At 47.5% G+C, this 16,505-nt stretch overlaps 1 protein-coding gene and 1 long non-coding RNA gene across 6 annotated transcripts in view; one reads left to right on the plus strand and one right to left on the minus strand.

The window, feature by feature from the left end:
- The window catches only part of PRKN (parkin RBR E3 ubiquitin protein ligase), a 1,163,789-nt gene that overhangs the window by 9,513 nt on the left and 1,137,771 nt on the right, over positions 1-16,505 (minus strand). The window contains exon 11 of one of the 5 annotated variants that reach the window (XM_032485309.1): positions 11,710-11,843. The exons of the other annotated variants lie outside the window; for them this stretch is intronic. Within the exon in view, the coding sequence (XP_032341200.1) occupies positions 11,751-11,843 (93 nt within the window). The 3' untranslated portion in view covers positions 11,710-11,750. Of the gene's footprint in view, positions 1-11,709; positions 11,844-16,505 lie in introns of those variants that run through there. 5 annotated transcript variants of the gene reach the window in all.
- On the plus strand, positions 13,073-15,993 carry LOC116665466. Its single transcript, XR_004322103.1, has 2 exons — positions 13,073-13,199; positions 13,762-15,993. It is a non-coding gene; the product is annotated as an uncharacterized LOC116665466 (long non-coding RNA).

Raw genomic sequence — 16,505 nt, forward strand, 5'->3', positions numbered from 1 at the left:
GGTTTTCTAGATGGTGAGAGAGAAAGCAAGAGGTGCTGGGATGGTTATGCTCAGAAACGACCATCCTGTAAGTACCGTGGCCACCCTCCAACGCCATGGTGCAGGGAGGTATGGCCATAAGATGTGGAATCTGGTGGGTAGATCCTTCGCCCCATATAGGAATCCAACTTTTATCATTTCATCATCAGATTCTAAGTATTTTTGAAATGTTTAGTTTTCAGTCTTTAGGAATGAAGTATTATGAGGTAAATAAATGTGCTTATACCTAAGTTGCAGCATTTAGTGGTTTTTATGGTAATTAATGTTAATGTTCCTGTTATTTCCAGTGGGAAGTGAATTCATCCAAGGCCACGATCATGTTTGTGTCTTCCTTGTGTCTCCAGGGTCCGGCACAGTGCCTGGTACCCAGCAGGCACTCAGTACATGTCAGCTGGGTGAATGAACAGACACCTGACACAACCCACGAAGGCGTCAACCTGACAGTCGTCTGGAGTAAGGACCCCGTGAACTGGCAGGGGCACATGGGCTGTGTCCCTAATGGTGGTCATCAAGGTGAAACCTATTTCTTTCTGTTAATCAACCATCCCATTTACAAAGGAAACTTCCTTTATAGCTAAGAGGATGTCATATGATTTGTGACCATTTTGTTAGAACAGAGCAGAGTCAATTTAACATTAAAAAGCAACCGTAGTTCACTGAGAACTTCCTTTGGCTCTGGGACAACATAAAGACCATTCATGGCTGAGAGCCCAGTGATAAAGCTGTGATTAATAAGAACCACAGAAAGATTTAGGAAGTAGGTTTGTATTTTAAGTACACGTCTTCCAATCAGCTCAGAGTCACATGTGGTCGTAACTCTCAGTGAACATAGCAAATACTTCCCCTGACCCTATGTCACATGCTTTTCTTTTTAAGGTCCAGGAACTCCTTAGCAACTTAAAATGGGTTTAAAACTGCTTACTGGGGGCATACAGATCAGAGAAATATATAATTTTACTTGGCAAAGACTAATTTGAAAATGCCACTTTCCAGCAATATGGCAGGCTGCATGCTAAGTGTAGTTTCTCACAGGTCTATACACCTAAAAATGATAGAAGAAAATTCTTTGCTTAATAAATGGTTGACCTGATGGGAAAGTAAGGAAAATCCCTGAAGGCTAGAATAAGAAAGAGAAAAACCTGCTAATAAAGGGAGGGAGGAATCTGGTGTTTGCTACGGGGCTATTGTCTTAGTCTCTGGTCTTTGCAGAGATGAAACCTAGGCCACAGACGGGTGGAAGGTGGAATCAACTTCCCCATTACACACAGGGGACCTAGACTCCTAAGCACTGCCATCCTCAGCTGATGAATAAGGTGGCAAAATCCTCCCAGAAGAGAGAATGGATAAAGAGTTGATTAAAAATACGTGCCAGTCTCAACTTTGGTCCTCTGGTGGGGCATGTTGGGGAGACAAAGTTTCTCTGAGAATTCTCAGCCACCAAGTCTCATGCACAAGGGTTTGTGAAAAGAATTCAGACTACCTGATTATCTTAAAAAATAACTCATGCCAAACAGTTAATTTGAACTACTCCAAGCTTGGCAGTATACCTAAGAAAATGGCTGATGCAAAAATATTTTCTGTAGAGTAATGCATTTACAAAGCCAAACCTCAAAAAGAATCACACAAAGGAAATTCCAGGAAAACTGGGATCACAATGAAAAAGTCACCAATACAAGAGAAAACAAGCTACCATGAGTGAAAATGGCAGAAATACAAAACTGCAGAATCTGACCAGCAAATGTTGTGGACACTGGTATAATCAGATGTAGAGTTCAAAATACACATGTTTGATATCTTTAAAGAAATAAAAAGAAAGTATGGAAAGTATGATAAAAGAGTAAGAGCATGCCATAATTAACCAGGCAGATTTGAAAAAGAAACACACTTCTTTGTTTTGTCTATTTTTCTGGACACAAACAACTAATGATTAAAATTAGAAACTCAGTAGATGAATTACATAGCAAATTAGATAAAAATGAAGGGAGAGTTTGTGAATTGGAAGATGGAGCTGAAGAAATTACATAGACTGCAGATCAGAAAGCAAAAAATGAAGAACATGAAAAGGAGATTGAGGGTTGGGGGGATTGAGTGAGAAGGTACAAAACTTCTCTAGGGTTTTAGGAGATGACAGAGAGCATGAGGTTGAAACGGTACTTAAAGAGAGTGACAAAGTAAACACAGACTATCTACAAAGAAGCTACAATTATTCTGACAGCTGATTCCTAACACATGGATACTAGCAGGTCGCAGTATAATATCTTCAAAGTATTGAAAGAAAATACCAGCCTGCTTAGAATTCTATCTAAGCAGAATTAATTTTCAAAAATGAGCATCAATAAAAACACTTTCAGACATAAAAAACAGAGTATTTCTCATCAAAAGACCTTCACTAACAGAACACCCAAATAGGATCAATTCCAAAAGGGAGACCTGAGTGGCAAGAAAAGACTGTGAGCAAAGCAAAGGATAATGTACAAGTCAAAGCCAACACTGACTACATAAAACTCAAAATAATGATCATTTTTTGTTTTAAAAAAATCGAGGTGAAACTAAAATGATGGCCAAGAATATCATGTGAGAGAATTACATAGTTCTAAGGTGCTTGCATTATTTAGGCTGAGGGTCATTAGATTCTGTTACATGAATATATGTTTAAATTTCTAGGGTAACTGGTAAAAGTAAAGAGAAAATGTTTTGCTGCTAAACAAGTGAAAACAAAATAAATGGAAAAAGCAAACAAAAAAATCAACAGGAAGGCAAGAAATGAAAGCACAGAAATTTATAGAGAAAGAAAGTGCAAAAAAAGGTGGCAGAAGTGATGGCAAATATCTCAGTAGGGTAAGTGGACTGCAGTCTGCAGCAGGGGTTGGTAAGCTGTGGCCCACGGGCAGACCTGGTCTGCACTTGTACTGGACTCTTTCCCTCGCTTGCCTCTCCCCTGCCCCCTCTTCCGCCCATCTCTCTGACTTCATCTGGGGAAGGCTCTTTCCTTCCAGGGCCCATGCGATTAGATTTGGCCACTTGGATCATCTAGGATAACCACCCCTTAGTCACAGTTGCACAGCCCCTCCTGCCAGGGTCGGTGACGTGTTCCCAGGGACCAGGGAGGGGGTGTGGGCTTCTATCAAGGGCTGTGACTTGGCTCCTACCCTGATCTACCGTGAGGTTCTCAACTGCTTTTGTGTGTGCCAAGGACTTCCTTGGCAGTCTTCAGACTCCTCCTCAGAATGTTTTAAATTGCAAAACAGAAAATTCAGAGGATATCAATTATTTTGAAATACGGTTATTAAAGTAATAAAAAACGTTTTTGACATAGTACTGTATGTGTTTTCTTATTGTTGTTGTTCTTTACACATTAAATAGCAAATCTAGTCGTTGGTATAAAATTATTATTATTTTGAAGTTGCAGGAAGCATAAGTGGTATTTTAGGGTAACCATCACAACTATATTGTAGTATGAAAATACAAGTGGTTTCTATTGGTTTGAGTTGCAGGTAGTGCTAAAGTACTGTAGTTTACGGTCAACATTCAGAATTAAAGGAAATGTTGAATTTGAGTGAGAGTTAATGAAAATACGATGTAATTTTTCTCCCATCCAGGTTATTGGACCCTTGAATTTAATTCATGAGACTTTTGCATCCTAAGTTGAGTCGCTGCTTTAGGAGGCAGGTGGTTACAAAATGTCTGTAGCATCCTGGCTATAAGAGCAAAAAGTTATAAACAACCCTGATGCTCATTTACAGTTAATTGGAAATACGCATGGTGGTGTATTTATAACAATGAAGTACCACACACCTCTGAGAGCGAAGGAACTCAGGCATACACATCAACATATGGAATCTTAAAATCACAATGTTGGAAGAATATCAAGTAAGTTGCAAAAGAATATATACAATATGATTACTTCTGTAAAGTTGAAACACAAATTTGTGATAAAACAGTATATGTGCTTCTTAACAAAAATTGGACAGCAATAAAATATAAATGCATGTTACAAATCTAAAGACACAGTGGGGAGGGTAGAGCTCAGTGCTAGGGTGCTTGCTTAGCATGCATGAGGCCTTGGGTTCAATCCCCAATACTGCCACCAAAATAAATAATTAAATATACTTACCCTCCCAAAAAATTAAAAAACAATCTAAAGACACATACAGAGGGATTAGTGTAAAATGCAGGACAGTAGTGACCTTGGGTCTAAGGAGGTGGGGCTGATTAGAGAATCACAGAGGGCTTCAGAGATCCCGTCCAGAAGCCCTGCTTCTGATGCTGGGGGTGGCGGCAGGGGGGTATGTGTGTTCACCTTACTTCTTGATAAGTATTATTCCTGAAATCATGTATATTAAATATACTATTTTATAACATATGTTACACATGTACATAAAAATGTTTTACTTTTCACTTTAAATGCTTTAAAAAACACTTAAATATTACTATAAATACATGAAGTCAAAACTACAGAAAAATAAGTTTCTGATTTTCTCATTTTTGCCACTGCTGTATGATCGCAATCACTATTTTAAAAAAATCTCGTTTGAAAAATATACAAATTCATTATGAAAAATTTGAGAAAGAAAAGCACACAAAAAATCATCTGCAAACTCTCACCAGTTACAACCACTGCCCACATTTTTATGTATATGTTTCTAGTCTTAAAAATTCTACATATACCCTAGATATTATGTTTTGTAATCCAATTTTCCCTTTTAAAATATATTGTGAATATTTTCCCATATTATTTGTAGGGTGTGTGTGTGTGTGTGTGTGCGTGTAAGACAATTTCCCTGGTTGGAATTTTCTGCCTTGGGATATGTGCACATGTAAACTGTTGTTACATGTTGCCAAATTAAAAGCATTTTCAGCTGAGTGAATAAAATACTTGACAAAAGATTGATGCTCAGCACCCTTCCCCCACCCCACCCCACCCCACCCAAAGATTCAGACAGTAACTTCAAGAAGCCTTGTAGGCTATCAATAGCGCATTATTGGAGGGTTATTAAGAACCAAAAAGCTTCAGAATTATATTAATATGCTTTGATCTTTCAGGGAAGAAACATAAAAATTATGGCAGAGGATGATGAACAATTTCCTCTCAAAGTACCAGTTTCTCTGTCTTCTTTTCTGAGCCCCACAGCATTCAGAACAGGGTGACTGCAGCTTGCAGGCCCACCATCCCCAGCGCAGGGTCCCTTCATATGGGGCACTACAAACTCATACCTGGAACTCCTTGAGTAACCATTCACACGCTAGTGTGAACTGAGCTGTTGGATCTGCCAGTTGGCCTGTGATATGTCCGAGGAGCTAGGGGTGGGGTGGGGTCAGAAGGTTTTGATTCATGGGATGGAAGAGGGAAAAAGGAGCAAAAACAGCAATTTCTAACATTTTCACCTTCGAGGATGTGCTTTGTCATCATTCCCCTTCCACACTTTGAAGAATTTTGCTGGTGAAACAAAACACATCTCTTCCTTATTGTAAACGGACGTACCCTCCTGCAGCACTGGAAGTACCGAGGCCTCTGTTACTCATTCTCGTGGCTGGTTAGGGTCTGGAGCCCTAGCCTGGCACCTTCTGGGCGAGGCAGGGGCATAGGGAGAGAGGGGCTTGCCCAGGGCTCTGGGAGGGAGAAGAGCCCTGGGCAGGGCGATGGGACAGGACAGGGTATCGGGAGGGGAGGCGGGAGTGGACACGGGGACAAACTTCTCCTATGACCGGGGGACCACGTGCCCTGACTTGCCTTGTGTATTAACCATGCCTTTTATTCTGAGGCTTTGCCAACTGGGCCCATCCCTTCCTGGGCTGGCTAATTCCTAGAGACAGTAAATGACTCAAGCGTGTCTTTCATATGCAAACCGACCAGTCCAGAGCCCCTGCACTACCCGCCCCCCTATCTCCTCTATTTAATGCTCACACTCCAGGCACCATCCGCGTCCTAACACCCTGGGCCGGGTACCAGACAAGCAGGGATGGCTCCTAACCTCCTGCTGAAATTATTGAAACTAGCCAAGCCCAAGCCTGCTGGTGCTGCCTCGCCTATTCTCCCCACGGAAAGGGCAGTAAAGGTCTCTGCCCATCCCGGAAGGGCTGACCGTAGCTTCCTCTCACCCGAGGATCACGCTGAGCTCGCTCTGGTTTCTGTAGCTCCCTGTTTCCTGTCTGCTGCTGTTACTGGGGAAAAGCAAGAGAGGTGGAACAGACAGGCCAAGGAGTCGGGGCCGGGAGGGCTTGAGGAGGGAGCCCGGCCACCCGGGGCCAGGCTGGCTTCTGGACTCTGCCTAGAACATCAGTCTCAGCTCATGAAGATGGCTCAATTTTCACCACTTTTTATAAATTTAGGGGATAGACATCACACAGTAAATCTCTCAAGTAACAGCAGCGACTGATCAACCCCAAGCACACGCAAACGTGCACACAATTTTATTAGAAACTCAGAATAGCAAACCGGAATACCAAGAAGAGAGTCTGATAAACGGATAAAACATGGAGTTACGGCTTTGGGGCTCCCCGTGCAATGTTCAGGTGTCCTGGCTGCGTGGCCCTGAGAGACTACACTTCAGGCCAGCTGGGGAGAGGGGAGTAGTCAGCTGTCGCATCTGAAATAATAAAAGTAAGTCTAATTCCCCGAGGGACCGAAGGTGAAGTGAGCAGGTGGGGAAACATGAGTCGTGGGCATGGTTGTGTCCAGTCACCGGCTGGACAGCTGGATGGAAACACCGGGAGGCCGAGAGAGGCGGGGTGATAAACCCCGGGGACGGGGCAGGGCTGGGGGAGGGGCGAGAAGGATCTCCCCCAAGAGAGATGCCCGGAGCTGTGAAGGCACTTGCTTGAATGAGAGGAGAAGAGTGCCAAGGACAGATCCTCCTGGGGACTCCCCATGTGCATGTCGGAGGCAAGAGAAGGGAGCCTGGGGCGGGAGAAAGGACCCCAGACCTAAGGCTCAAAGCAAAACGGCGACTGTGTGAAATGTTTTTTAGGATCACCTGCCTGATAGTCATCCTGGTCTTCTTGAGGGGAAGAAGGTAACTCTGACCACCTGCCTACAACTACCTAGGACCCCAGATACTTCATAGGCTTGAAAAGTTAGAGGTAAACATGTGGAAATTGGTATTTTTAGTGGAGGTGCTGGGGATTGAACCCAGGACCTTGTGCATGCTAAGCACGCGCTCTACCACTGAGCTCTACCCTCCCCCTCAACTTGTAGAAAACTGATAAGGAATGATTTTTTTTGGTGGTAGAGAATATGTCCCCCAAGGTTATGGCTTTACTGCCCTGTAGAGCACGAACCAGCTCTGTCTGTAAACGTAGAAGGCATATGTCAGCATTCTTTCCCCAAACGGCACGGCATTCTGCTCCTCACACGCTCGTGGAGTCCGCAGTCTTGCCCTGTTGCTGGCTTTCCCGTCGGTTCTGTGAGGAAGACCTGCCGTGTCTAAGGACCGTGCTGTGACAGCTACAAGGCTGCCCTTCTGCCGTGTGCCGTGAGCAGCTGCACGGGGCGGGGACGCAGGCTGGTCCAGGGGCCTGGGCTGAGGATGGAGGTGCGGAGGGGTCTGAAGAGACAGCCACGGCGTCTACTAAATCAGGAAGCAGTGCTCTCCGTCAGAGGGCTGGGGTAGGTCATGGAATTTAGCAACTGCAGCCGTCCTGACAGGCAGGCCTGTCAACAACAGTGTCAGAGGCAGAAAGCTCAGTTTCAAGAAGCTACAGAACTTGCTCCGGGTCGCGTGGCCCGCCAGCAGTGGAATCTGAATTTAAACCTCTGATTTCCTGTCCTGTGCTTTTGCTGTTACAGCCCATTTCTTTCACTGTGACCTCACACACTACGCAGGGGACTGAGGGCTGAAGGCCAGGGCCATGCCACAGAGCAGTTCTACTGAGGCCAAGGGGTAGTGGGGAGAAACCTCTGCTTCTGCTAGAGCAGGCACATGGCTAGGTATGGGCAGAGAAAGGGGGACACAGGCCAAATGGCAGGAATTGGGCAGAAAGGAGGGGCACAGGCCAAAAACAGGAAACCCTACATCATGTAGGCACCAGGGGTCCCTGGGCAGAGAAAGAAAGATAGGAACCTCTGGGCTGATAAGCGGTCACACATTTTGGGGTGATGAGCGGCCTGGAGGGTGACAAAGAAAGGTAAGAAAAGGCAGGAATCTCCGCTGTCTGAATGTTACCTTTTGCTCATTATGCCCTCATTACAATAAAATTAGCCTTGCAGATCAGAGGTACCCATCATGCACTGAGGCCGTGACACTTCCAATCCAGACTAAACAAGGACAAAAATCCTTCCTCCCCTTGGAAAGATGGATTTGGGTTGAAAATCAGGCAGTATGACCCCAAATCCTTCCCTCCCCAATGAATATTCCGTCCATTCACTTTTATACCCTGTGTAACCAACTTGCCAAAGAAACTGGGGCAGCTGCTCACCCGAGCCTGCCCGCTCTCCCTCTGAGAGTGCACAGTCTACCCCTTAATAAATCCCCACTTTCCTTTCTTCACCTCCGGGTCTAGTCTCTGAATTCCTTCCGGGCCGGGACAAGAACCTGGACACCGGTTACATCTACCGGCAACACTCCCTCTGCTGCCGGCCACGCCTTCGCTTTCTGCTGCTCCCTGACCTCCCTACTCTCTGGCTGGCTCCCACTTCTGCCGGGCCGGCTGAAACTGTTCTAGAAAAGGATATGAGTCAGTCCACGGCTGCCAAAGCCAACGCCTTTTCTTTGTCCTTATCATCTCCGATTGTCCCCCTGCCCCTAAAGCCATGGGCTTCCTTCCTCCTGGGCAGAACAGGACCACCAGAGAACCAAGACAGCCTCGGGAGACCTCCAGCTCTGCGTCAACATAATTCTTGTCGCTTTCTGGCTTCACCCAGTTGGATGCGCATGGAAGGAGCAAGAATCAGGGGCCCACAGCGCTGCTGCCGGCTTAACTGACATTGGGAACCAAGAAACCCGGCTCAAAATCACCCCCCTAGTGGGCTGTCTGTGCTCAGGCCACTGCCTTAGACCTTCAGCTGTCAATTCTGCAGATCAGAAGTCCCATCACGCACTGAGGCCATGACACTTCCAATCCAGGCTAAACAAGGACAAAAATCCATGAAAATGCTGTTATCTAGTCCTTTCTATGGAGATCTTTGCTCAGTCTGCTTTACGAGCAATTTTGATACTGATGTTCAGAACCTTCTAGAATGATACCAAGCAGTGGGCCGGATGGGATTTAAAAAACCCAGGCACACATCTCCTTGTGCTCACACTCTGGAGAGCTGGATTCAGTAGGTCTGGGGTTGGGTCCAGAAATCTGAATCCTTAAAAATGCGCTGGGGGCTTGTGGGGCTCAGGGAGGTGTGGGAACGGCCTCTCCTGAGCCTGAGGAGTGGATTTAGTTGGATAAATGCACCCTCTGTGTGGCTTTTGCCTTCAAGCTACAAAGCTACAAAGCAGTGACTTGTGCTGCCAAGAGGTGAAGGTTTTGTTGTGACTCAGCATTTTCGCTCTCCTTGTGATGAACTGTGGCTCACACAGGGCAGTGTGACAATTAGGATAATTGTACAGACCTCTGAGCCTGCTTACTGTTTGCCTCTCATGAGGAGGAACAAGCTGGGGGCTGGGAGGTGGCGGGGGTGGAATGGGACAAGGTTCTCTTCCTATATAATCGATGGTTAAAACCAGCAATTTCTTGTAATTTCCTGTGTATCTTCAAAATTGGCATGACAGCCAACCTGTATTCCAAGAACGGACCGTGGTTTTTATTTATATGATATAACTGTTAAGTGAGCTTTTAGAGGTGCTTGGCATGAGAAGTGGTCCAGAGCAGGGCTGGGGGGCATCACACCTGGATTTAAATGCCAGCTTCCTCCTTTACTTGCTGTGTAACTGGGGACAGACATCTAGCCTGAGTCTCTGCTCATCCGTAAGTGTGTATAGTCCGCACCTCACAAGGTTGGTTGTGAGTCAAGCATATGAACATGCAGAGCTTAGCACAGAGCCTGGTGCTCCCTGAATGCTAAGTTCGTGTTTTCTGTGATCATAATCATTATTTTGTTGTCATCATCCTCATCTCGTATTTATAGAGATGAGACTATCAGACTGCGGGAGTCTGTATAAACTGAAAAGACCTCTGAAGTCTCTGTTAAAAAAAACATTAAACCAAAGTGCCCTCATAGAGGTTTTAAAGTTCATGCCTAGGAGACACCGTTAATATATATGCAAGCTAGAGTCACCCGAGAGACAGTCTGCATTCACATCATCTTTCCTGCTTTAGGAAACTTGTTTGTGGCATCTACTCAGCCAATAATTGGACAAGTACATCTTAATACTAAAAGTCAATTGAAATCTATTTTCCAAAAAGAATCAGATTGCCATTAATCCCTGAAAACGGTTGGCTTAACTCGGCTGTGAATGTTTTTAGGTGAATACTAACTTTGAAATGTCACCTTTATCATCAAAACTGAATGCCCAGATATCACTCGCTTGCCTCATAATTACTGAAAACTTCCATCTCAGCAGAGGGTAGCCTCCCCAGCTTGCCAGTCACAGCAGGTGCTCTAGTTGAAGACCACGGTTTGTGAGCAGCGCGCCCCCTGCTGGTGAGTTGGAACACTGCATCCCTTTTAAGGTACCAAGAAGTCAGTGAAACTTGTTCTTACAACATTCTTGAAACTGTCACTCTCTCTTTTGGGGGGGAATCTATATATTTATATAGTATTAACTTGAATATGTATTATATGTATAAGAAATAAATGCTCTGTACATATTAATTTATCTCTATGTATATTTAGAAAGAAATCATTGAAGTGTTAGGATGGTCCAGGTCTGGGTGGGCTGTGAGGCTACACTCTCTGAATTAAGTTCCAAACGTCCCAGGCCATGCTGTCCAGTTCAGTTCAGAAGAATATTCTTGACCATGACAGTAACAGTGGTGACTGAGGTTCTTAGTGTGATGTGTACCGAGCGCCACTGCTGGGTTAGACCTTACGCAGCACTGCCCCGCGGGGCCCTGACGGCTTCACAGAGGGGAAGGAGCGTAAGCAAATGATGCCCAGTAGCGTGTTTTGAGATCGATGGGGAAATGGGGCAACATAAATACTAAGTAGCAAGATTATTAATAGGTATTGTGTATTGGGGAGTTTAAAGTTCTTTGTGTTTAACTATTATCACAAATTGGCAGATGGGAAAAATCTGCACTTGAGCGAGGGAGAAAAGCTACCTATATTTTGGGGAATGCAGAGCTCTAGCTCATGGCTTGCTTAGGTGAGCAATTACAAAAATGATCATCGTAGACAGGATTTTGAATGTGGAAGCATCACTAACGCAGAGCAGGGCGCACGCTTGTCCTTTGTGTGAAGTGCAGATGTTCTGGCACAAAGCACACTGCTATTTTTGCCGGAACTGGCACAGAAACCCTTCATTCAGCGGATGTGTGCTTGATGCCTGTGATGTGCCAGGCACTGTTCTAGGTACTCAGGATACATTAGTCCACAAAAGAGATGACAAACAACAAACAGAAAAGTCCCTGCCTCGTGGCGCTTACCAGTTACCAGAACAGTGCTTTGCAGCCTGTGGCGAGCCCCAGCACCACGCGGAGGGCTGGTGCAAACACAGATTGCTGTAGCTCCTCCACCTCCTGCCCCGACAACAGTGTCCTCCTGGTTTCTGAATCTGTAGGTCTTGACACGCTCCTGGTTGATGCCCTTGTGGCCGATCTGTGCACGACCCTTTGAGAAGTCACACGACATATGCACACACTGCAGTCAATGCAGATACAAGGCACACGTTGTCTTGAATGTGTGCGTCTAGTCTCGGCAGCCTGATGTAATCCTGTGGGGAGTGTGCAGAGTGGGGTGAGGATGGATGAGCAGAGAACTACCTTGTTTGGTGCACACTGTGATTTGTCAGGCTCCATGCTAGGCATGATGCATGTATTTTGCATGAAATCCTTTTGATTTTACAGTATCGTATCACAGATGAGGAAAGCATGGCTCGGAGAGGTTGCATAGTTCACTTAGTAATTACCATGGCTAGTGTACCAGTCAGGGCTCTCCAGACAGAGAGAACCAATAGGAGAGCTATATATACATATATACACATAAAATATGTGGATTTGCTTTAAGAAGTTGGCTCATGGGATGGTGGAAGCTGGTAAGTTCAAAATCTGTAGGGCAGGCTGGCAGGCTGGAAATGCAGGCAGAGTTTCTATATTAGTCTTGAGGCTGAATTCCTCCTAATCTGGGAAAACTGTCTTTGCCCTTAAGGCTTTCAAGTGATTAGACGAGGCCCACCCACCTTATGGGTCCTCTTTTTTATTTGAAGTCAAACAGTAGATGTTGACCATGTCTGCGAAATACTTTCCCAGCAGCACGGAGACCAGTGTTTGAAGAAACAACCCTGCAACTTAGCCATGACACGAAGAATCCACCGTGACAGCTAGTTATGGCTGCGACTCATTTTCAAGACCGGGTCTGTTTGACTTCCAGACCATTCTGCCTTGCCTCGGATTCCCCACAGGGGTGGGCTGATCAGACAGGAGACGCACACGTAGTTCTTGCTGAAAGAGGTTACATGCAAACTTGGAAAACAACAGCAATGGATTTGGATGTGCTGAAATTCAGGCGCATATTGGCCTCTGCTTCATTTGCTAAGAGGTAATCACATAAGCAGAGGAACCGCTTGCCCCACAATCCGTCCACAAGGCCTCCTGTGATGCCAATATAAACAGCCGCTGCCCCACTCCCTGGTTAGGCAATCAGTGAATAAAAGACGCATTGCAGCCAGGACCCAGCTCTTAGCATTTCAAGTCTGCACTTCACTCAGAAACCCCATTCTTGTGGAAACAGTCTTTTGATTCCCCTGGCCCGTTGTCGATTGAAAGTGGCGTACCCTCCTTTTTACCCCAGGTCACTTCATTTTTGGCCACCTTTCTCAGAAAATATATTTCCCTTAAGGATGTAGCGCCATCTGGTGAGTGAGAGGAGCTCTGCAGACATTTCCTCTTCCTGCTCTGAGAGGAAACACAGGGGATTGCCAGGGCATGTTTTTCCTTGGGTGAAGCTAAAACAGGGTGTGTGTGTGTGTGTGTGTGTGTGTGTTTGTGCGTAAAACATTTTCCACGTGACACAGTTGTTCCAACAGCTTGGTTCTGAGTCTGGCAGACAGGATGTGGACTTGCCGATTCAGGTGAGGAACCTACGTTTAGGCTCTTCTAGGCTCTGGATGCAGAGGCCCCAGGGGCAGCCCCGTTTTCCCCACATGGGGAGGTGCCCGAGGCGGGACTCGGGGCAGGTGTCTGGGAGGAGGGCTGAGGACCCGGCAGATAGTGTCCTGCAGTGTGGACACCAGGCTGGGAGGGACTCCTGGGGCTGCGGAGGCTTCTAGAAGCCCCGAGGGCGAGGGGCTGAGGCCCTGGGCAGTGCTGCACTGGCTCAGTGCTGCTCTTTGCCCAGTGATGGCCCCAGAGGAGAGAAGTCGCTGGGGGACAGGAAAGGTTCCTGGAGAGACAGAGCCCTGGGTCCATGTGGTAAGGGTTTGATGTGTTAGTGTGTGTGTGAGTGTGTGTGTGTGTCCATGCCTGCAAGTGTGTCTTTGTTTGTCTTTCAATGTTTTCTTTCATTTTTCTCTGTAATGCCTGACATTTTTAGTATTCAGCCTTAAAAATACCCAAACCTCAGAGTTTTACCCTTCTGTAGGACCTTACAAGGCATAAAATACTTCACATATGTTCTCGTTTCATTATTTATAGCTCGGTAGGCCTCACTGGCCCCATGTGGCAGGGGAGGAAAAACACTGCAAGAACTTGAGTGACTTGCCTGAAAGTGGAGGAAATCATAGTCCAACCTGAGTACCAGCCCTGGGCCATCTCTGCTCCCCCAGAGCCAACCTTCCACACACGCTAAGTGCTTCGGGGACGCGCTACAGAGGCTCTGGTGCTGTCTTCAGCATTTACTCTGCTTCCTTCTGTTAAATGGCAAGCGGAGGATGCACCTGCACTGACTGGATCCATCAGCGTCATCACGTGTCTGCACGTCCGTGATTCTCACATCCAGAGTCAAGGATGAGAGTGAAACGGCATCAGTAAAGCCAAAGCTGCTTTACTGAAACCAGCAAGCACTTCGGGGGCTACGGTCCCCAGTAACTGTGCAGCTAGACCTCTGGGAATGATCAGCTTCCCCCGTCTCCCAGCTCTGCGGCTGCACTTGTGTTAACAGCAGTAAACCGCCCGGAGGTGACTCTGCAGTGAGACAGCAGAACAGCCAGGAATCCAGTCTCCCCTGAGCCGCCACTGTTTCCCTCTCCTTCCCCAGGGTGGCGCATCTCTCAGCCTCTGGCTGTAGAACTGGGGAGGTTGGGGCAGGGGTCCTGGGTAGGGCGCAATCGATTGCAGATGATTAGCCTGTGTCTGTATCAGCCAAGCACCCCTCCGAGGTGTTCTAGCCATTCGTTCCTTTACCCGCCGGACACCTCTGCTGCGATGTCCAGAGTGAACTTGCCGTCCCTCCCTGGATACACTGCTTTCATTCCTGGGTTACTCTTCCAGTGAACGGCACCACCACCCACCCAAGTTGGAAATTGGAGCATCGACCTTAACTTCTCTCATCCGGTCTCTGAATTCATTGCCAAGGTCTGGTCCTCCCTCAACCCCACAGCCTCTCTGTGTTCCCCCGTTGCACCTGTCGGCACCCGGATGAGTCTCTCCAGTCTTGATTCTGTTAGTGGACCGGCTGCCGTGCCTGCCCCCAGCCCACCTTGGCACTGAGGTGAGGGCTTCCCCAGCTGCTGGGAAGTGGGGCTGCTGATGGATCTCTGCCGAGATGCTCCCAGGACTCTCCCTAAGTCAAAGCCTCATTCAAGTCACAGTCCTTTGTGGAGGTGGGGACCACCCCCACCAGGTGCCCGATGGATGCCTATGATGGCCGGGTGCTCACGGTCCTCGTCCAGCCGCCTCAGAGCCGTCTCGGCTCCCAGGCTCCCCGGGCTTCCTCTCCCCACATCTTCTGTTGCACCAAAGTGCAGCTTCTCCCTCTGATCGGTCCTGCTTCCTTCTCTGCCTGAGGCTGCTCCTAAGTGCCCTCCCCCTGACTCCTCTCATCTGTACAGCTGTTTCCCTGGGAACCTGACCTGGGACAGCTGGTGCCAGGAGTGGTCCTAGGATGCAAACTCCATGATGGGGGGTAAATTGGATACCTGCCAGGTGGTTGCCAAAGAAGAGGTTGAAGAAGAGTGGTGAGAAGAAAGTCTCTCAACGGGCAGAGCAACTGACCATACACTTTGTGTGGGAAAAAAGGGTCCTGATTTGAGAACACGTATAAACTCAGAGGCAGCAGTAAATGTTTTAACAAGCTAGTTAAGGGCATGGAAGGAAAAAATCTGGAAGACTGAGGACAAACAAGACCAGGAGATCCGCATCTGAGGCACCTGTGAGGGTGGGCGTGAGATGTGAGTGTGAAATGCGCAGCAGTCCGTGCCCCTGAGCGAGCACCCACCGTGGAGAAGGGGCCTTAAAAATGAGGGGAATGGTCCAGCCAGGTGACGTCAGCCAGCCTCTGGCAAAATCTAATTTCTTTCCATCAACACTTGCAATTTTCTTCTCGTCTCTTCTCGTCTCTTCTCGTCTCTTCTCGTCTCTTCTCTTCTCTTCTCTTCTCTTCTCTTCTCTTCTCTTCTCTTCTCTTCTCTTCTCTTCTCTTCTCTTCTCGTTGTACCTCATTGGCATGGTAAGTGGCCTCCCACAGGCGCCATGACAGCTCCGAGGCTGACCATCAGAGGTCAGAAAGTGGGCAGTGGCCCAGTTCCTGTGAGTCCCCGCCCCTTCCCCAAAGTGGTTTGAATACTCCTCCCACTTGTTAACATATGAAGTTGCTGAGCCCATAAAAACCAGCAACCCCGCACCTCGTGGCCGTCCCCTTGCCCTCTGAGCCGGCCCGCCCTCTGTCTAAGGAGCATGTATCTCCCTGAATAAATCTACTTTTACTCATCTGTGGCTCACTCTTAAATTCTTTCCTGCATGAAACCAAGGACCCACACTTGGCAGGACGATTCCCAGGGACTTGCCCGTGACATGGGACACGGCCATCCTCTTGTCACTCCTGCATTCAGGCGGGTTGGAAGCTGGTTCTCAGGCAGCAGCTGGGGAAGTATGAAGTTAGGCCCGTCCAGGGAGCAACTGGGAGGTGCGTGTTTTTGCCTGCTCCCTCTCTACTGGGCCTGGGTGTGTATCTGCAGTGGGGGTGGGGGGGGGTTGTTCCTGTGCCCACTAAGAACTGTTTCTTTGTTTGGGACAGTCATGTGGGGCCCTGGAGCAAGGGGGCCACCCCTCAGGTGGCCGCTGCAGAAGCTGTGTGTGCACACTCCATCCAGGGAGACACTGGGGAGTCGGTGCTGCTGTGGGAGCTGGCTGCAGGGAGAAGGCGGGAGGGGTGTCCACCTATCTCCCTGGTGTCTGGGGAGGACCACGGCCAGCCCCTAGTGCCTGCTACATTAGGAGCC

The sequence above is a fragment of the Camelus ferus genome, chromosome 8 (genome assembly GCF_009834535.1).
Source record: "Camelus ferus isolate YT-003-E chromosome 8, BCGSAC_Cfer_1.0, whole genome shotgun sequence".
Classification (NCBI taxonomy): domain Eukaryota; kingdom Metazoa; phylum Chordata; class Mammalia; order Artiodactyla; family Camelidae; genus Camelus; species Camelus ferus.